This window comes from Diadema antillarum, unplaced genomic scaffold (assembly GCF_040938485.1).
Source record: "Diadema antillarum isolate AM-2024a unplaced genomic scaffold, OU_Dant_1.0 scf00000000, whole genome shotgun sequence".
Taxonomy (NCBI): Eukaryota; Metazoa; Echinodermata; class Echinoidea; order Diadematoida; family Diadematidae; genus Diadema; species Diadema antillarum.
In genome coordinates, this window is record NW_027270889.1 from 2035976 (window position 1) to 2058367 (window position 22392).

General features: G+C 43.2%; 2 protein-coding genes across 2 annotated transcripts; one reads left to right on the forward strand and one right to left on the reverse strand.

Moving 5' to 3' along the window:
- Positions 1-701: 701 nt before the first annotated feature.
- On the forward strand, positions 702-8086 carry LOC139735311 (uncharacterized). Its single transcript, XM_071646397.1, has 4 exons — positions 702-999; positions 1972-3012; positions 3333-3649; positions 7310-8086. Exons 1-4 carry the CDS (start codon positions 702-704, stop codon positions 8084-8086), a joined length of 2433 nt encoding a protein of 810 aa, XP_071502498.1.
- A 7630-nt stretch (positions 8087-15716) lies between these two features.
- LOC139736332 (uncharacterized) lies at positions 15717-21362 on the reverse strand. The gene has a single exon (XM_071647421.1). The coding sequence runs from the start codon at positions 21360-21362 to the stop codon at positions 15717-15719; it is 5646 nt and encodes a 1881-aa protein (XP_071503522.1).
- Positions 21363-22392: the final 1030 nt, after the last annotated feature.

A 22392-nucleotide genomic window follows, 5' to 3' on the forward strand; every position in this document is an offset into this window, starting at 1 on the left:
CTCAGGGTCAGAAAAACACGGTACAACATGCAGTCACTGTATGTGGATAGCGTCTGCTGGGATTTGCACGCAAAAAAGTTCCGCTAAGTAAAATGGCGGACGTCACGTGACAATGAGTCGAGCGACGGCGACAAAACGGGCGGCGAGTGATTCTTCTATGTGTAAGAGTTCTGTGAGTTCGGTACGCCGTGGAGTGTACTGTAGGAAGTTGCGATAGCGACGTAGTCTTGAAATCTAGTCGGAAAGCTAGATGTGAATAATCATGGCAGCCAAGTTCGATGCTGCAGAGTTTGTGAAAGATGTCACTCTTGGTAGATTGAGAGGGTTAGTGAAAGCCCAATTGATTGAGGTTGCAACTCATGTAGATGCTGATATCAGAGAGTGCAGTCGAAAGAAAGAAATCTTTGCAGTTCTGGTGAAGAAGCTTGAACTGGGTGGTGTAGAATATGAACACACAGACCAGAGTGAGAGTACAGATGAGATTGAGAGTGCTGGTAGAAAAAACTGCTCCAAGTACTACTAATACTAGACCTAGTGAGATGAGGGTAGATTCTACACAACTAGAACTGACTAGATTGGAGTTAGAAAAAGAAAAAGTGAAGGTAGAAAATCTGAGGCTTGAACAAGAGTTAATGCAACGTCAGATTGAGTTGACCCAGGCCCAGGACAGTAGCGTTCCAGGGGATAGGCCTAATGTTACTATGTCGAGACCAAAGACGCCCGACATTGCAAAAATGGCAAACACAGTCCCCCGCTTTGATGAAGAGGATGTAGACTCTTTCTTTTTCTCCTTTGAGAGAATAGCCAGGAATTTGGAGTGGGAGAAGAAATATTGGTCTATGATAGTACAACAAAAGCTCACAGGCAAGGCACATTCAGTAGTGTCTGCTCTCTCGGATGAGGAGGCTAATGACTATGACACAGTTAAGGAAGCAGTCCTTCTTGCCTATCAGTTAGTCCCAGAAGCCTACAGGCAAAAGTTTCGAGGATATAGGAGAGGTTCGGGACAGACCTACGTAGAGTTTCAGAGAGAAAAAGAAATTCTGTTTGATCGATGGGTTCGATCAATGAAAGTAGAGCTCACTTATGAAAATTTGAGAGAGATAGTGTTGATGGAGGAGTTTAAGAAATCGACACCTCCAGATCTGAGAACATATTTGGAAGATCGAAGAGTACATGATGTAAAGAGTGCAGCAGTCACCGCTGACCAGTATGAGTTGACACATAAGGTGAAAACAAAAAGTCCTGAGGGAAAGAGGAAGTTTGATCAGTTGAGAAATTCTGACACTCAAAAGTGGCACAGTAGTGAACGCAGGGATAAAGGACATACTGAATCACAGAAAGAGCGCCCAAAATCGCCACGGCCTCAATACAAAGAGGTGAGATGCTTTTTCTGTGGGAAAACAGGTCACATTAAGTCCGAATGTAGGCGATTGCTGGAACAGAATGAAGCAAAAGAAAAACAAAAGCAAAAAGCAACACATGGTTTAGTCCATGCAGACACACGTTCGCAGAACAGTTCAGATGCTGAAACAAAAGAGAAACAGTACCAAGCAGCCACCAATGGTTTTGTTAAGTCAAGTGTAAGTGATGAACAGCGTCATCCAAATGTTGTGAAAAGCAGTGTCTCAAAAATGACAGATAGGTGTTCAAGTGGTCATGTGGATGACAAGTACAAGGACTTCATTTCCAAGGGTACAGTGACCATTGCTGAATTTAGAGTATCGGTTGTCATCCTTCGTGATACTGGAGCTACACAGTCCCTCATGGTAGGTGATGTGAAGAGTATGCCCATAGACTGTAACACGGGTAGAAAAGTACTGATACATGATGTCAACGGAGGAACGCAGGCGGTCCCTCTATTCCGTGTGAATTTGGATAGTGGACTGATTTCAGGGGAAGTGATTGTGGGAATTGCTCCATTTCTCCCTATGGATTGAGTTTCCTTTTTGCTTGGTAATGACCTTGCAGGTGGTCGAGTGAGTGTCCTTCCGGTTGTTTCCGAAGTCCCAGTGTACGAACAGGAAACCGAAAAACTTGTCGACGAATTTCCAGAAGTATTTCCAACATGTGCTATCACAAGGTTTCGAGCAAGTGAAGCAGAGCGTGAGAGAAAAGAGTCTGAAAGTGAAATTTCTCTTGTTGACACATTCTTTGGAAAGGTGACTCGTGAAGATGAAAGAGAACAAAGTTGGGAAGAAGGTGTGTTCAGTCAGCCGGCTTTAATCAAAGCACAGATGGAAGATGAGGAATTGTTGAAGTTGAGAGAGGGTGCATTGACTGTAGATGAGGCGAAGGGAGTGCCAGAATGTTTTTATGTAAAGTCTGGTGTTTTGATGAGGAAATGGCGTCCTCCAGATCGTCCCGCAGATGAGGACTGGACGGTTGTCGACCAGACAGTTGTTCCACCGCCGTATCGAAAGGAAATTCTACGTCTTGCACATGAAATTCCAATGGCCGGACACATGGGTGTCAAGAAGACTTTGTGTAGGATCAGAGCTCACTTCTTCTGGCCTAAGATGAGAAAGGATGTGTCTGAATTTTGTCGAACGTGTCATGAATGTCAAGTGGTAGGAAAACCACAACATGCCATTAGACCTGCGCCGTTGATTCCTATTCCGGCTTTTGAGGAGCCATTTAGCCGTGTGATGGTAGATTGCGTTGGTCCATTACCGAAGTCCAAGTCGGGATGTCAGTATTTATTGACTGTGATGGATGTTTCCACGAGATACGCAGAAGCATTTCCGCTGAGGAGCATAACTGCTAAGTCAGTTCTGGATGCCTTGTTGACTTTCTTTACTAGGTACGGGCTACCAAAAGAAATACAGTCGGATCAAGGTAGCAATTTCATGTCTCGTGTCTTTCAGGAGTTGATGTACCAGCTTGGTATTCAACAGATCAAGTCGTCTGCATATCACCCGCAATCACAGGGGGCCTTAGAAAGGTATCATCAGACGCTAAAGACGATGTTGAAGGTCTACTGTCAGGATAATCCCAGTGACTGGGATAAAGGTATCCCTTTTCTTCTCTTCGCTGCTCGTGAAGTGCCTAATGAATCCAATGGATATCTCCCCCTTTGAGTTGGTGTTTGGGCATGAGCCAAGAGGGCCCCTGAGTTGTGAAGGAGCAGCTGTTGTCTGATGAGGAAGACAAGGATTCCAATGCCTTAGACTACATTTCCATGTTCAGAGAGCGTCTTGTGAGAGCGAATGAAGTGGCGAGAGAACACTTGAAGTCTTCGCAACAGACAATGAAGGAAATCTTTGACCGAAAGGCAAAGAGTCGTGTGTTTGAGGTTGGAGACAAAGTCTTGGTTCTACTTCCATTGCCAGGAGATGCATTGAAGGCTAAATTCAGTGGTCCCTATGTAGTAGAGAGGAAGCTTGGGAAGGAGACTTATGTGGTGAGCATGCCTGATCGTAGAAAGACCAAGAGAGTGTGTCACTTTAATATGTTGAAGAAATACCATGAACGTGTAGAAGATGTAGGTGCAATTGTGAGTCCAGATTCTCAGAGAGTGAGTTTCAAGTCAGGAATGATTCCGCGAGTAGAGAACTCAAAGGCACTAGAAAATCCAGAGTTACTGCTCAGTCATTTGTCTGATTCGGAGAGGCAAGATGTTGTCGACATCTTCCAGGAATTTCCGGAGGTTTGCAGTGATAAATTGGGCTGTGCGAAAGACACTGTGCATACGGTAGATGATACGGTTGGTGAAAATGCACCCATAAACATGGGCGTCACCAGGGGGGGGGGGGGGGTGCGTTGGGTGCGAACGCACCCCCCTTCAGACCCTTTAAAAAAAAAAAAAAAAAACTTCAGTCTGCGAGCGAGCTCAACGCCGGACCCTAAGTAATTATGATTTTTTTTAATCTATTTTTTTTTTGAATTTTGCATCGGGGACAAAAAAAAAAAAAAAAAAAATCGTGGGCAAAAACAATTCCCACCCCTGGTTCTGGCAGCACTGATTTTATACATATCTATTGGTACAAGTGTATTCTATAGTGTTTACCATTTAGATAGATTTTGGACATCCTTCCAATGCTTGGTCACTTCGACGCCACCTCGCTGGTCATACCTCCCCCAGTCATGAACATAAACCGACACCCTTGACTACCAGTGACGGATCCAGGGGGAGTAGCGCACCGGGCGCCCCCCCCCCCCCCCGCCCCCTCTTCATTTCCAACGCGAAAAAGTATAGCTACAAACGGCAGTTTTTGGACTGTAAAAAATAAAAGTCAAAATTTTCAAGCTCGCTCGCTCCGCTCGCTCGCATTTAAATTCTCCTGATATTACTGCTTATAATTGCCAGCAGTTGCGCCCGGTGCGCCCCCCTTAATTTCGAAAGCAAAAAAGATATAGCTTCAAACTGCAGTTTTGGGACTGTAAAATGTCAAAATTTTCAAGCTCGCTCGTATTTAATCATTATGCAATTCCCCTGATGTTACTGCCAGTAATTGTCTGCAGTTGCGCCGGGTGCGCCCCCCCCCTTAATTTCCAAAGCGAAGAAATGTAGCTACAAACGGCAGTTTTCCTACTGTAAAATGTCAACAATTGTCAAGCTCGCTCTCTTCGCTCGCTCGCATTGAATCGTTATGCAATTCACCTGATGTTGCTACCAGTAATTGCCAGCAGTTGCGCCCGGTGGCATGCGCTCCACCCCCCCCTTAATTTCCAAAGCGAAAAAATATGGCTAAGAACGGCAGTTTTTGGATTGTAAAATGTAAAAATTTCAAGCTCGCTCGCATTTAATCGTTATGCAATTCACCTGATGTTGCTGCCAGTAATTGCCGGCAGTTCCGCCCGTTGCGCCCCCTCCCTTAATTTCCAAAGCGAAAAAATATGGCTAAGAACGGCAGTTTTTGGACTGTAAAATGTAACATTTTTAAGCTCGCTCTCTTCGCTCGCTCGCATTTAATCGTTATGCAATTCACCTAATGTTGCTGCAAGTAATTGCCGGCAGTTCCGCCCGGTGCGCCCCCCTCCCTTAATTTCCAAAGCGAAAAAATTATGGCTAAGAACGGCAGTTTTTGGACTGTAGAATGTAAAATTTTCAAGCTCGCTCTCTTCGCTCGCTCGCATTTTAATCGTTATGCAATTCACCTGATGTTGCCGCCAGTAATTGCCAGCAGTTCCGCCCGGTGCGCCCCCTCCCTTGATTTCCAAAGCGAAAAAATATGGCTAAGAACGGCAGCTTTTGGATTGTAAAATGTAAAATTTTCAAGCTCGCTCGCTCCACTCGCTCGCATGTAATCGTTGTGCTCTCCTGATATTGCTGCCAGTAAGTGTTATTGCTAGGAGTTGCGCCCGATGCGCCCCCTTAAATTCCAAAGCGAAAAAATACAGCAACAAACGGCAGGTTTTTTTTTTTTGACTGTATGTCAAAATATTCAAGCTCGCTCGCTCCGCTCGCTCGCATTTAATGCCTTTCTCCTGATGTTGCTGCCAGTAATTACCGGCAGTTGCGCCCGGTGCGCCCTCCCTCTTTCATTTCCAAGGCGAAAAAATATAGCTCCAAATAGTAGTTTTTTTACTGTAAAATGTCAAAATTTTCAAGCTCGCTCTCTTCGCTTACTCGCATATAATCGCTATGCCATTCACCTGATGTTGCTGCAAGTAATTGCCAGCAGTTGCGCCCGGTGCGCACCCCCCCCTTAATTTCCAAAGCAAAAAAATATGGCTACAAACGGCAGTTTTGGGACTGTAAAATGTCAAAATTTTCAAGTTCGCTCGCTCCGCTCGCTCGCATGTAATCGTTAAGTCATCCTCCCGATATTGCTGCCAGTAATTTGTCGTTTCACACCGTCATTCCATAATCCATTTATAGGGGGATAACCCCTTCCAACAACCTCTCCCCTTGTTTGTTCCGCTTGTTCGGGCTCGGTCGCGTTCATGACATCAGTGTAAGAATTATTACTTGAAGTTTATTTGAATTATACCATTTATAGGCAAATTGTTCAATAACAATTTACTTCAAAAAGTGCTGATACCTTAAACAAGTGGGACTGTTTCAAGTCGATAAAACACGCAAAATACCTGCATCAAATTGCACCATTTACAACATCAAAATGCAAAAAGTGCTCACCGTGGGAGGGGGACACCCCCTCCCACATTCTCCCCCTCGCTCACTCCTCTCGCTCTTGCTTGGCGGCGTTCATGATATTCAATGTAAATATTAAAACAGGAAGTTTATTTGGATGATACTATTCTATAGGCAAATTGTTCGATAATTATCTACATCAAAATATACTGCTTTACTTTAAACAAATGGGACTGTTTCAAGTCGATAAAACAAGCAAAACATGCATCAAATCCCCCCTCGCTCTCTCCGCTTGCTCGGGCTCGGTCGCGTTCATGACATCAGTGTAAGAATCAATACAAGAAGTTTATTGAAATGATATAGTTTATAGGCACATTGATCAACAACAAATTCCAACAAAATGTACTGCTACCTTAAACAAGTGGGACTGTTTCAAGTCGATAAAAACACGCAAATAGCCTGCATCAAATTGCACCATTTACAACATCAAAATGCAAAAAGTTCTCACCGTGCATATGGGAGGGGGGGGGGGGGGGGACAACAGGCACTTTCACACCCTCTCCCCCTCCCCCCCTCTTGCTCGCTCCCTCGCATACTAACAGCCCCCCCCCCCCCAAGATGAAATCCTAGATACGCCGGTGCTCTTTCCCCGCTTGGTTTCCATCAAAAACAGTAAAAGTCTAGGGATCGAGAGCTGCCTGTATTCCAAATGTCTGTCCAAAAAAAAAAAAAAAATAAAATCTCGTTACATTAGGGTCGAAACGCACCCCCCTTGAAAAAAAGCTGGTGACGCCCCTGCATAAAGCAGCATCCATATCGGATTCATCCTGCTAAGAGAGAACAGGTGGATAAGGAGATAGATTTCATGCTTGCAAATGGAATCATAGAGCCCAGTAACTCAAACTGGAGTTCCCCAGTAGTGCTAGTCCCGAAGTCAGACGGAGCGTCCAGGTTTTGTATAGATTACAGGAAGGTCATTACCATAACCAAGATTGATTCGTTTCCGCTTCCTTTGATTGAGGAATGTATTGATCGGGTAGGAAGTGCTGAGTATGTCAGCAAATTGGATTTGATGAAAGGGTATTGGCAGGTGCCATTAGACAAGGATGCAAGAGAGATCTCGGCGTTTGTCACGCCCTCCGGGTTATACCAGTGTCGTGTCATGCCCTTCGGGATGAAAAACTCCCCCGCCACGTTTCAACGGATGATGAATCGAGCTATTGCTGGTCATGATAATTGTGTTGTCCATATAGACGATGTGTTGGTTTTCAGCAATACGTGGGAGGAGCATGTTGCTCATCTTCGAGAGCTGTTCCGGAGGTTGTCACATGCAGGACTCGTGGTGAATTTGGCCAAATGCAAGTTTGGAAAAGCTTGTGTGACCTACCTAGGTCACAAGGTAGGCCGAGGAAGCGTCGCACCACGAGATGCCAAGGTCCGAGCCATGTCGTGGACTTCCCAGTGCCGGCATCGAAACGTGAGCTTCAGCGCTTCTTGGGAACGTGCGGATTCTACCGGAGATTCGTCCCCAATTTCAGTCACCTGGTGGTGCCCTTGACGGACCTGTTGAAAAAGGGTACAACGTTCCAGTTGTCGGCGAGCTGCCAGGATGCGTTCCAGAAGCTGAAGGCCGTCCTCATGAACGATCCTGTGCTCATCGCACCAAACTTCGAGAGGAGCTTCCAGCTGGCTACGGATGCTAGTGACCGAGGAGTAGGAGCCGTGCTACTTCAGGACGACGACAACGGACACAGCAAACCCGTGTGTTTCTTCTCCAAAAAACTGAATCGCCATCAGCAAAAGTATTCAACTGTGGAGAAGGAATGCCTCAGTGTCGTTCTAGCCGTGCAACATTTCGAAGCGTATTTGAACGGTGGAAGAGACATCGTGGTGTACACTGACCATAAGCCATTGATATTCTTAGAACGCTTCAAGCACAAGAATCAGCGTCTCTTCCGTTGGAGTTTGATTCTCCAGCTGTACCCACTGAGAATTGTGCACATAGCAGGAAAGGACAACAAATTAGCAGACGCTTTGTCGCGAGTTTGAAACTGTGTACGCGTTGATAATAATGCCGAACGATAAAAATCTCAAACCTACAGTGAAACCTACATCAAGCACAACATTTCAAACAAGACTCAAAACATACAAGAAACTGATGTTGACTTTTTGTGTGTACATAACAATGTATACATGTGTTTAGGTATTCTCCTTCAGTTTTTTTCCTTTCCCAAGGATCTGTGAAGGAGGAAAGTGTATTCATGTCAATCATGTTTGTTTTAAACGAAAACGGTATGTGAGTGATGCTAGGAAGTATGAGAAAGTACTAGTACACAATATTCTGTCTTTATAAGGAGACGTTACTTGAAAATTTCATGATGTGTTACACGCCAAGCATTGTGTGATATTTTGAAAAGCCATCATTACAGGAAGCGTCAGGATACAGCAGTTGTTGTGTGTAAGATTACAGTAAAAGCTGTGCTTCAGTTCAAAGAGTCAAAAGATTCATATTGTTATGTATACCGATACGTTACAGAGTTAATGCTAGCAAATGCAAAAACAGTATAGCAAAACACAAACGGCCAGTCACAGGAAAACTGTTGATCAAATTATTAGTCATATGTTAACCGATTGGTTAAACAAAAAGAATTTGTGTTGTTTTGCATTAATGAAGAAGTGTCGAGTGACAATGAGGCATAAAGAAGCCAAGATATAATGTCACTTCTGTACATTAATAACCTGTATATGTATTTCGTTACAGAGTGACAGTCACATTTGTGTGTCGAATATGATCCCGATATTTTCCAGAGTTTGCACATACATTGCATATTATAACATGCTAACGAGTGATAAAACATAATGTGTGGAGTGACAAAGAGAAATGTCCGGTGGTTAATTTTTTTGTTTTTGTTTTATGACGCAGAGTTGACATAAGTATAAGATTTATTAGCAAGTACATTGAGTAGATGTGCACATGTGCCATAGTGTTTAAATACGATGTTGTTATAATCAAGAGATGTGTGCTGTTGCCACATTCAGTGAAATTCCAGTGAAAGTTTGTTGGAGAAAAAGACATATCTTCGCGACAGTCAGCACAATTTCATGAAGAAAGTGTATTTTTGGTTTTCACATTTAAAGATGAAGCGTATGTGTTACCAAAAACAAAAATACTATTATTGCCTGAAGTTACATGTATGTAAGTTTATTGGTCAAGTATGTGAGGATATAATTACAGTCGAGACTACCAGAAAGCACAGTCTTAGTCAAAATATTGATACTACTGGAAAAATGATTGATTACATTTGGTGTAATCTTTCCGGATTATGTGCACCCGTATGTGCACCCGTTGAAAACAGTTTCACATATGTATTACGGTAGGCATATTAATATTGTATTTACATGTTTTGTAGGGGGCTTGTCAAATTTTCATATACTGTTCTAAAAGTGGACAATATGATGCCGGAGTTAACTGATTCTGATAAGGCTCAAAATCAGTAATTATAAGTGTAGTATGCCAGGTGAGGTTGTGAGAAAACAACCCAAAACTATTTGAGTTTGTGATCGTGTGAGCTGAATACGTGTAGTAAGCAAGAACAGTGAAGTAAGCCTTACAACGAAGGTGTTTATAGTCGAAAAGTTACATTCATAATTTTCCTCTTGTTTGGGGGAGGTGTGACGGAGAACCGTGATGTGCCTTGGTGAAACCAGGGTGGGGTGGAATAAAAGTGTCCATTCGGGACATGAGAGTGGGAGTTGGCAAACATGGCGTGAACAGTCGCAGTAATTCGGTGCTGATCCAAGAATGTTTTGTTGGTGTATGACAGATGTTATGTCGGTGCTGACGGGTGTTCTGTTGGTGCATGACATATATATATGACCGTGCATCACAAAACAAACAAAAAGTCGCACCCCTTAATTTTATGTAAGGACTCAATAAAGGTGAAATGGTTCAACCGAGTCAATCTTGAGTTTTTCATATTTTCTGAAAGAACTATCCCCCTTCTATCTTATTCTTCAGTTTGATATCTTAACATGAATGAGAAAGTGTGTTTTTGGCAGTTTTTCTACAACGCTTTTTCGGGGAAGAGTAGAATGATCGGGTATGTCTCAGAGGCCGTTTTCTTATGTCTTGAAATCCTTTGCTCACTCTTCACTTTCAAAGCTAATAACTTTTGAAAGGATGAAGCTAAAGTTCACATTTAAATCATGGGCAGAATGTGTTTTCCAAGTGTGCGTGTTAATGTGAAGGAACAATGCACATCTCACTGCATGCATAAGATCTGTCAATGAAAGTTGCCAAGTAGGCCAGCCTGTACGAATGCAGGTTTGTGTTATGGTTTTGTGTTTAGGGTTTGTGTTAAGGTTTTCTCCTGACATTTTATGGTCCATAACCTTTAACATGGCCTTTTGTTCGATAACTTGGTCGCTCCCACAGAGGCCAACCCACACAATCCATTTTTCTCTGTTCAAATTCAACCCAGTGGCAAACCATGTCTTGAATATGAAGAGAGTAAAATGGGTAATGGTTTCGCCACAATGGGAAGGAAAAAAATATCGACAATGTGGCCATGTTGATGATTTTGAACCATAAAACGTTAAATAGAAGAAACCCTAAAACACGAATCTGCAGTCGTGCAGGCTGGCCTGACGATTGACCACTTTCATTGACAGATCTCATCCATGCAGTCAGACATGCATTGTTCCTTCACATTAATACGCCAACTTGGAAAAATGCAATTTGTCATTGTTGTCTTTAAAGTCCATGTGGTCAGTCATGCATGACAATTTTCAACATAATTAGGTATCAATGGAAAGAGGAAGAGTTCTTCTTTCCCGATAACTAACATTGTGCACTTCATAACTGACAATCAAGAAATGGCAGCCCTCCAAAGTTGGATTACCTTTTTTTGATACGTTCTGTATATTATATATATATGTATATATATATTACAGTATTATCTGCATTTTCTGTCATCCGGATGTGGAGTGGATGACATTCTTTCTTGCATTGTTTTTTTTTGTACCAACTCTCACTCAAAACAAATACACATTCACCCATTATCGTGCGAAAACAACAAGGGACATATTCTATTTCAACCATCACAGCGGACTGTACACAATGGTAATAACTGTGCCGTGTTTATCACTGGCACTGGGTGCACATACCCAGTAGTGGTTACAGTTACATCGCACCAACAGTATTCGACGAGTGGCAAGATCGATCTTATTGTTGGTCAATATTAATCAAACCAACAATACATGAAGGGATATTTCACTAATATTTTGTTTTATTTTTGTTTCAATTTCTGAAAATAACATGACAATGATATGCAGGTACTCATAATATTAGTAAGTTTGTAATGACATGTGTATACCCCTAGCATGATATACTATAAAAAGTGCTGTATTTGAGTACATCTCTCTTACGAGACAAATAAATTATCCGGAGGTCCTCGGGTCCCGATGTGGCCGAATAATCGAGGTCCTACTGCATATGTATATATGACGCATTTAAAAGCAACGCAGCTGCAGTGACGTTATAAATCGTGTTTGAGATTAAAGGGATCATATAGTTTTGGTTGAGACCTAATTTCAGGTTTCTAACATTTTTTGGTGAGATAATATGACACCTCTTATGAAATATGAAAGAACATGTAATTCAATGAGGAATTCAACGTTTATTTGATGAAAATTGGATTTGAAATGGCTGAGATATCCAAAACAGAGCGATTCTAATAAGTGTGGGACCCACGCTTTATTACGATCGCTTTGTTTTACTTTGTTTTTGGATGTTTCAGCCATTCCAAACCCGATTTACATCAAATAAACTTTAAATTCCTCTTAAAATGGTGTGCTCTGTACTATTTCATAAGTGTTTTCTTGGTATATCGCAAAAAGTTAAAAGCCCAATTCTCATCTCCACCAATACTGTACTATCCCTTTAATTTACTCTGTAAATGTAAGCGAGCTAAATTTTCACTTTTTCTTGACCTAAATGTGATTAGCTCGAAAAAGACTGTAAAGTCAATCTTTTTAGACGGTATGTATACCTATTCGCTCCCACCAACGATGGAAACTTTTCTTCCGATTTCGAGCGAAACGTGTACGAGTGATATTCCACACTTTTTAGAGCTAATGCCGGGTCCCTGGGGTCTTCCACGAGCTGACTTGTACCATGAAATTCTTTTCGCTCTTTGAAAAGGAGCTGTTTGTTGTGACGTTTGTCTGATGAGAATTCTCATTTCACTCGATCTGGAGAGTGAATAATGGAGCATGCGCATATCGCACAGGTTGACGGGTTTCTCACTTTGATTTTGGTGTCGATGTCGCCGCAGCAACTTCTTGCGACCTACCTGTATCTTACGTACACGTAATTATGTACATATACTGTACGTAAACAGTGCAGTGCTAGTGCCGTCCGTCGTATAACGTACAACATATCGCCATCATGCACGTCTGGCCAGCATACGAGAGGATGACTCGGTTCAATCAAGATATGGGAGCAACGAACAAAACCTAAGCCATAAAAGGTATTTATAATTCTGTAAGAAATTTCTGTGCCAGCTCAGACGAGCAGCTGGATTACACTAGACCAATATTTCTAGTTCAATTCTAACTCTAAATCGCAATAAAGTCTGCGTAAAGTACTTTATCCTTACAACTAGCCGGCTACGTGCTGGGCCTGTTAAGTGTCACGCGATTGATAGACCCATGTAACCTGTACTCTACCGCCAGTACTGTACCAAACAGACTGTGGGCTTTTTCAGAGGGATAAAATAGACCCCATTTGGGATACTACCAGTATTCGAAGCTCTCAAGAATACAGGGGTAGGCCTACAGTTGAGTGTCTTGTCTCAGTAGTTTGCAAGGGGACTACCTTACCGGACGTTAAGGGCCTAGGGACGGGCTCCCGCGTGCGTATTTTACATAGGTGCTCTTACATGTTGGCCTATGTGTGGATGCATCGAAAACCCGGGCACTGTAGGCTTCCGCTTGTGTGTGAAGCTGCTGTGTGTATGTGTGTGTGTGTGCCCGTCCGTGTGTGTGTGTGTGTGTGTGTGTGTGTGGGTGTCTGTAGCAACATGCTCGTGTGTTCAAAACATTTCATTTTTTTTTTATTGTTTTGTTGGCCAGTTCTTGGCAAATTTGCTTCTGACTGCTCTGGTACAGATCTATCATGACCTAACGTTTGATAGACATATTCTAGAGGGTAAGTTGTTAATTATATTTATGTCAATTATCAGATGCTTAGGTCTATACGGTACATTTTCTGATTGCATATGACACAGATTATAGGATATTGTTTTATGCTTTCAAGTAATCTTCGTTTAACAGGAGGCCCTTTTTAGAAAATCACTGATATACTCAGTACTCTATCGTTTTATCTATTACTAGATCTAGTTACTATTGCGTAATGTTTTCTCGTTGTATAGAAAAAACCTCTAATTATCTGTGTATTTATTTTGTATTATATTTCAATTTTTCAACAGTATGAATTGAACTATTTGTGTATTTATTTCGTATCATGTTTTATGGCTTTACTTACATTTTCAATTTGTTCAACAGTATGAATTGACAGAATACTCTGTATGATGTGTTATTTTTTGTTTGATGAAAATAAAGTATGACTGGAATTGAAAATGAGGGAGGAATAATGCAAACTCCTTCACAAAACACCCACTTTTCCCAATATTGTCTCACTGACTGAATCCTTATTGCTGATTGAAACCATTTGACAACCCACTTCATTTAGGGTAGTGATGTACAGTAAAGATTTATGCTGGCCTCGGATATCTAGGTAACACTAGATCCTATCCAGTCAGCTAACCGCCGTACACACAATGTACAACAAGAATAAAATTGCAGACAGTCGAGTCGAACGTTGCACTCTTGTCTTTATTGAATTATCCTTCTTGCTGTGCATGCGCAAGCCCAAGTGCGTGTGCGCATGTATGTGATGAACGAACGAACGGTAAAACTGCAAATGAAACAATGAATGATACACTGTATGAATATATCAAACATACATTTCTTTGGATCACAATAAATTGAATGTATATGGATATAATGCTCCATTAACACACACACAAAAAAGGTTTGCTTCTGAACAAACAATAGTACACTGTCTTGTACTGCGTCATTATACATACACATTTTGTATCCATGCATGTATTCTCTACACATTATGAAATGGCAGCTTTTGAATGTCATTATCCATCCACTGTTACACTATAGCAATGTTAATTATACACCTTGTACACTGTTGCAATATCCATTTTCTGTTGCAATATCAACAAGAAAAATATCGCTTAAAGGCTGTAATATACATGTAAAGACCCTATACCAGACTTACAGACTTGTGATCTTCCAAGCCTAGAAGCTTAACCCTTCTGGATGCATTCCGATTGCGATCCTGTCCCAAGCTGTGAAATAATACAGTAAGTTGCAAAGGATTGTATGGAAAATGCAAAATAACCTACATCACACATTATATGCCTACATGTGTGGCACTACGTTTGCCTTCGTACATTTAAGCAAGGTAAATTATACTTTCCCTTAAGCCAGAGCTGCTTAAGATGCCTTAATAACGTACACTTCATACCACGTAAAAATGTAACAATATTTCAGCCTGTACGCTACCATACATCAAACCACATACTTATGAATGTAATACGTAAAGCACGTACCTCGAACACAAAAGACAGTCTTTTATTCATCCTGACGGCCAAATGCATTATTTAGACTGAAACTGTCCACACAGCAAAATTATCACTAATCTTCATCATTACTAGTATTGAATCCAACCTCATATCTATTTGTGAATCTCCACCTGGAAGTCTTACTCAACAAACCGAGTTGCTCAACTGTATGAATCAAACTCTATCTTAACAGGAGTTGTGAATTAATTCTGAATGTATTACCACCATATAAACCAAGTTCTGAATACTGTTCTACACATCATATCAGCTCACGGCCAAGTGATAACACAAAGACCCAATGCGAATCTACAACGCTACAACTACAGTAACTCTACACGCAACGTACAATGCACAATGCGAAGCTATCAATCCTACGCTACATCAATATGCACCGTACATAACCTACACTAGCGTTACTTACGCTAGACCGTCCATGAAATCCGGACACACAAAAGGCATTTAAATTCTCTTTTATTAAGAATTGTGAACAACAAAATAATCGTAAACTTACGCAGAACCATCAGAGGAAGAACTTCCACCCGGAATTCTGTGACTATCGTGAGATAATCTTACTCATTTTCTGCATTTTGGCTAGATTCACGAACGAGCAAACCGTCGGTTCGTGCGCCATCTTTCTAGCCCATTATGGAAGGCCGAAAATCACACTACTATATATATTGCGCGCGCGCATACATTTAACACACAATCATCGCTATGTTTGATGTGCTAACACTAGCCTACGTATGAGAAGCCGAAATTGCAAAAACAAATTCAGCGCGAACAGCACACTCCCCCCCCCCCAACGTCCGATGGACGTTAAAATTCCAGAACTTAAAATGTTACTTAGGATGTCCACAACACATCCGCTATTGATTGAATACAAATACACATAACTTATGGTACATATTACATGCAAAGTGTAAACTCTAAAACTGCACAATTGTCAACAAGTGGCCTTCAAACTGACCATGAACAGGCGTTTACTCCGCCTCAACCAACAAAATTAACTCCTGGATTGGCCTACAATAGGTTTTTCCAGTTGCAGGCAGACGGACTTCAACTTGACGGACTAAACCATCATCTCCAGAACCAACACTCTCAACGATCCCAAGAGGCCACTGGTTTCGTTTGACCTCCCTGTCTCTCAACAGGACTATGTCACCCTTCATGACATTCCTCTCCGTACTTGTCCATTTGCGCCTCTGCTGAAGGCTTTGCAAGTAGCGGAGTCTCCATTGTTTCCAAAACCTGTCGGCCAGGATTTGGACGCGTTTCCACTGAGCAGTGTACATGTTACGCTTGCAATCCTCGACAAGCACATCTTCAATGCTCCCATGTTTCTGAGTCAAGAGCACCGAAGGTGAGAGGAAAGATGTGTCCTCTGGATCAGAACTCAGTGGAACAAGAGGTCTAGCATTCACGATGGCCATAGCTTCCATCATGAATGTGACTAAAGTCTCATGGGTGAAACTTTTCTCTCTAGTCTCGAGCAGAATGCCATTGAGAATTCTCTTGAATAGTCCTACCATTCTTTCCCAGGCTCCTCCCATGTGTGGGGCATGGGGTGGATTTAGCTTCCACTCTGTGTTGTTCCTCTCAAGAAAGGTGCGAAACACCTTGTCGTTCAAGACTCCCACAAAATTTGATCCTCTATCGGACCAAAAGGTTTCCACTTTGCCTCGCACAGCCATGAATCGCCGCAGTGCATTGATACATGACGAAGTGCTCAGTTCCTCAAGAACTTCGATATGAAGAGCTCTGGAGGTCAAACAGGAGAATATCATTCCCCACCTCTTGCTTTTGGCAGCGCCTCCTCTGGTCTTCCTGGTGACTACTTCCCATGGTCCGAAGCAATCTACACCAACCTGGGAAAAGGGAGGTCCGATCTTCAGACGCTCTTGAGGGAGGTCAGCCATGCGTTGGAGCACAGTCTTCCCTCTGAGTTTGCGGCAGATCACACAACGGTGGATAACGGCAGATATGACTCTCTTGCCCCCGATAATCCAAAACCCAGCATCACGCAGAGAACCTTCTGTCAACTGTCTGCCAGGGTGCCCGTTATTGTGATAGTGCATCACAAGGAGCTTGGCAATGTGACTCTTGCCGGGGATTAATACCGGGTGCTTAACTACCACAGGAAGTGAGGACTTCCTCAACCTCCCACCAACGCAAATCAAACCATCTTGGTTCAGAATGGGTGCTAAGTCCCGTATTGAGGAGTTAGATGGTAGAGGTACTCCCTCTCTGAGACATTCATATTCCTCATGAAAGATTTGCTTCTGTACTTCCTTCAAGATCATCATCTCTGCATGACGTACAGATTCAACATCTGTGTTGCTACATGTGTGCCAGCCATGGCAACCATTGCCACTCCTGGAGCTGAATGAGTGAGCAATGTGTATGAGCAAACGAAACGCTCTGACTAGGCTTTTCCAGGTTGAGAACTTTTCAAACCTTGGAACAAGTCCTTGCAGTTCCACACTGGTTTTGGTGACCTGGATGTTCACATCTTGCTTTATCTCTTCATCTAGGTCAGGATCTACAAGTGGAAATTCTGACACTGGATTCACTACTTCCTGAGTAGCTATCTTCTGAGGACCTGTGAGCCATGATGAGCCTTTCAAAGACCGAGCTGAAACCGGGCGTGTGCCACAGTCTGCAGGATTGTTGGCCGTAGGCACATACCTCCATTGTGAAGGTTGGGAGAAACTGAGAACCTTGTGAACCCGGTTCGCCACATAGGTATGAAATCTTCTGGTCGTGTTGTTCAGGTACCCAAGAACAATCCTACTGTCCGTAAAGAAAACTACTGTTGCGGCTTGAATGTTCAACTCTCTACACACAACACTGGCAACTTCCGTGGCCAAGACCGCAGCACAAAGCTCCAGTCTTGGTATGGTGTGACCCGACTTTGGAGCCAGTTTGGACTTTCCAAAGACAAAGCTTGCACTGGGGTTTTCAGCATCCCCATCTATCAGGTACGCAACAGCGGCGACTGCTACCTCAGAAGCATCACAATAGACATGCAAGATCCCTTTCTCAGGACAGGTAAGGTAGTTGCGAGGAATCGATAGTGACTCCAACTCTGACAATCCTGAGGTCCAAGACTCCCAGATAGGCCTGTACACCTCAGGGAGCACAACATCCCACTCTACCTTGTGAGTTATCATTTCTCTGAACAGGACTCTTGCCTGAATCATAACCGGGGCAAGGAAAACCAATGGATCAAACACTCCATTGATCATGGACAAAACTCCTCTCTTTGTGTAGGGCTTTGTCACCAACTCGATTTGGAACCTGAAAGTGTCGTCAGTCAAATTCCATTGAACACCCAAGCTCCTTTGAGTTGGGGTACCATCGCTCAATGTGAGGTTCCTGATGTCTTTCTGAACCTCTTCTGGATCAAACGCATCAAGTACTGTCTGGGAGTTTGATGCGATCTTGTGCAAATGAATGCTAGCTTTCTCCTGCAGCATGGCCCGTGTCCTCTTCATGAGTGAAACGGCTGTTTCTGCATCCTCACATGAGGTGAGTCCATCATCAACGTAGAAATTGTCGTGGATGAAATCCCTAACGTCTGGCTCAGCGTCTCTGGCCAGGTCCCTTAAACCATAGTTCGCTACGGCTGGAGAAGGGGAATTGCCAAACACATGCTTGAGCATACGGTACTCGATAAGAGGCTTGGCAAAGTCGTTGTCTTCGTGCCAGAAGAATCGGAGGAAATTCCTGTGCTCTTCAGCTACTGAAAAACAGAAGAACATTGACTCAATGTCTCCGCAGACTGCAACAGGTCCTTTGCGAAACCTCAACAGCACTCCAACCAAGTCATTGGTCAGATCAGGACCTTTCAACAAAACCTTGTTCAGGGAGTGTCCCATGAACTCGGCCGAGGAATCGAAGACTCCTCTGATTTTGTCCTTCTTCTTGGGATGATACACCCCAAACAGTGGTAGGTACCAGCACTCTTCATGTGCATCAAGAGGTGGTGCCACCTCTGCATGGCCTTGGGAAATGACCCCTTCCATAAACGTCAACATGTGTTCCCTCTTGATTGGATCCCTCACCATATTCGTCTGGAGGATCTGAGCTCTTTTCAAAGCTTGTGGACGATTGTTGGGAAGGCGATCCCTTCGCTCTTTGAAGGGTAGTGGAGCTGTCCACTTGCCATTTTTCAGGCCTCCCTTCTCTACCATCAAACGGACAAACTGTTGTTCCTCGATTGACAGACTGATACTGTCATCTTCATTGTCAAAGAGGTGTTTCAACCTGAACTCGTTCGGACAGGGTTCAAGACATGTGGGCCGGCCCGTAGAAAGAATCTGAGTGCGCAAGGGAGAAATCCTCACTGTCTGTCCAGCACTCCGGTGGACCCCTCGAAGGCACACATCACCAATGATAACCCAGCCAAGGCATAACTTCTGTGCAAATGGTGAGTCAGATGGCCCAATCTTTTGGTCTAGCACATGGTGCGCTTCAACCACATCCCTGCCTATCAACAGAGTTGCTGAGCAATTGTGATCAACTGGTGGGATCTCAACGCTCCTCAAATGATCATATGCCTGGACTATCTCCGGAGTAGGAATTTCATCCTTAAAATCCGGAATGTATGAACACTCTGTGACTGTTGGCAACTCCAAACAGACAGTGCCGTGGATGTCTTCCACCACAAAATCGTCAGCACATCTGCCGTGGGCAGACACCTCTCCACTGCATGTGCGTAGAGTGTAGCTAATCTCGTCATAGGCAACATCGAACTTATCTAGGAGTTTAGATGTGGCTATGGTCTTATTGCTTTGGTCATCTATGACTGCATATGTCTTGACCACAATACTCTTATCCCTCTTTGACCTCACAAGTACTGGTACAATCTTTGCACAGGATTTTCCTCCTATGCATTTAGAACCCTTCATCTTAGAGCATGCACTTGTGATGTTGGTTCGAGGATTGTCTTTGGGAGGGTCTTCAGGTTTCTGCGTACTCTTCGCAGGTTCGTTACTATTCTCCCAATGAAGAATCGTTAAGTGGCGTTGACTTCCACATGATTCGCATTTCACCCTTGCCTTGCACTCCCGGGCTGCATGTCCCGAGAGGCAGCACCTGAAACACAGCTGGTACTGCTTGAGAAGATTCTTCCTCTCAGGTACCGTTTTTGCAAGGAATGCCTTGCACTCAATGATCGAATGTGGCTTCTTGTGGATAGGACAAAACTCCTTTGAGGCCGAAGGACGAACCTCCTTCACGTCAGTAGCCCTGACACTGACCGTTTTCTTCGCAACCTCCTGATGCTTCATGTCACGAGGCAACATGAAGCTGGGATCATTGCGAATCTTCGCGTGATAGCGAACAAACTCGCTGAACACCTTGAAAGGAGGGAAAGTCACCCGGTACCTTTCCTTGTACCGGGATCCCTCCATTACCCACTTCTCCTGGAGATTGTAGGGCAACTTCTGCACTAAGGCCTGCAACCCTCTGGCAGAATCCAGATGCAGCAATCCTGGGAAATCCCCATTCTCTTTAGCATACTCGATCTCCAGGAGCAAATGACCAAACTGCTCTAGTTTTTCGTTCTCCCTATGTGTAAGTCTAGGGAAATCTTCAATCCTCTGTTGAAGATCGTGTTCTACAGCCTCTGGGGAGCCATACTTCCTGTCAAGGAGTTCCCACATTCTACTCACACCAACATTCGGTCGGTCAACATGAATGTCATGAATGGCAGAGACCAGTTGGGAAGATTCCTTACCCAACCACTTCATGATCAAACCCATCTCTTGGGATTGTGTCAGCTGGAGCTCTGTGATAACGCGTCCGAGCGTAGCTTTCCAGGATCTGTAACTGAATGCACGGTCATTGAATTTAACCAAGCCACTTGACACCAATTCCTTCTTAAGCAATACATTACTTATGTCAGAAACTACGTTTACAGTGTCTAAGTTAGATGGGAAAGCAGTGCCTTCCCTACGATTAACACTCTTTGTTTCATTGTCACACTTTGACATCCCAACATGCTGGGATGAATACACACCATCTTCAGGAGGTACACCAAGTTTTGTTTGTACTTGACCTTCCTGATTTTCTTTTACAAACTTAGGGGAGGGAATTGAACTCCCCTGGTTGATGTGATTTCCATCAACTGGCATCTTACCATCTACATCAAGTGAGGACAAATAATCCTCCACACGTTCATTGACATCTTTGTGCATAAGATTCAATTCAACACCTTTTACAGACTCTTCGCATTCGTTTAAGCCTGCTTCGAGGACAGAAACCTGCACTGCTGCTACAGCAGCATCTCTTTCTGCCTCTAACACTACACGTTCTGCATCCTGAGCAGCCCTTTGTTTTGCAAGATCTGCTTCCTGTGCAGCCCTTTGTTTTGCAAGATCTGCTTCCTGAGCAGCCCTTTGCTGTGTAAGATTCGCTTCCTTTCGAGCAAATTCTAATCTTACTCTACTTGCCTCTGCCTTTGCACGAGCTAATAAAGCCTCAGAGGCCACTGAAGAATGTCTACTTGCATTAGACGGTCTCGAAGACACGCTCCCCGTCTCACGTCTGTCACCCTGTGTGGACAGCGACGGCATTTCCGGTGACTCCGGTCTTTGTAGTCGTGGTTCCGTTTTCGTCGACATGATGAATCCTTGCGTACGGTAAGCGATGTGAAATCTCTTCACTCTGCCTGACGATTAAGTCCTTTACTCGGCCTGAAGATAAAGTCTCGTTACTCGGCCCGAAGAATAAGTCTTTTTACTATGCTGGCCTCGGATATCTAGGTAACACTAGATCCTATCCAGTCAGCTAACCGCCGTACACACAATGTACAACAAGAATAAAATTGCAGACAGTCGAGTCGAACGTTGCACTCTTGTCTTTATTGAATTATCCTTCTTGCTGTGCATGCGCAAGCCCAAGTGCGTGTGCGCATGTATGTGATGAACGAACGAACGGTAAAACTGCAAATGAAACAATGAATGATACACTGTATGAATATATCAAACATACATTTCTTTGGATCACAATAAATTGAATGTATATGGATATAATGCTCCATTAACACACACACAAAAAAGGTTTGCTTCTGAACAAACAATAGTACACTGTCTTGTACTGCGTCATTATACATACACATTTTGTATCCATGCATGTATTCTCTACACATTATGAAATGGCAGCTTTTGAATGTCATTATCCATCCACTGTTACACTATAGCAATGTTAATTATACACCTTGTACACTGTTGCAATATCCATTTTCTGTTGCAATATCAACAAGAAAAATATCGCTTAAAGGCTGTAATATACATGTAAAGACCCTATACCAGACTTACAGACTTGTGATCTTCCAAGCCTAGAAGCTTAACCCTTCTGGATGCATTCCGATTGCGATCCTGTCCCAAGCTGTGAAATAATACAGTAAGTTGCAAAGGATTGTATGGAAAATGCAAAATAACCTACATCACACATTATATGCCTACATGTGTGGCACTACGTTTGCCTTCGTACATTTAAGCAAGGTAAATTATACTTTCCCTTAAGCCAGAGCTGCTTAAGATGCCTTAATAACGTACACTTCATACCACGTAAAAATGTAACAATATTTCAGCCTGTACGCTACCATACATCAAACCACATACTTATGAATGTAATACGTAAAGCACGTAC

What these genes read in the sequence shown, in the direction of transcription:
- LOC139735311 (XM_071646397.1), top strand. Translation starts at nt 702, where the DNA reads ATGTCGAGACCAAAGACGCCCGACATTGCAAAAATGGCAAACACAGTC. An exon ending in TCCCAGTGACTGGGATAAAG is followed by an intron (nt 3,013 to 3,332) that starts GTATCCCTTTTC and finishes TTCCATTGCCAG; the next exon opens with GAGATGCATTGAAGGCTAAA. An exon ending in TCTTCCAGGAATTTCCGGAG is followed by an intron (nt 3,650 to 7,309) that starts GTTTGCAGTGAT and finishes GTTGGTTTTCAG; the next exon opens with CAATACGTGGGAGGAGCATG.
- LOC139736332 (XM_071647421.1), bottom strand. Translation starts at nt 21,362, where the DNA reads ATGTCGACGAAAACGGAACCACGACTACAAAGACCGGAGTCACCGGAA.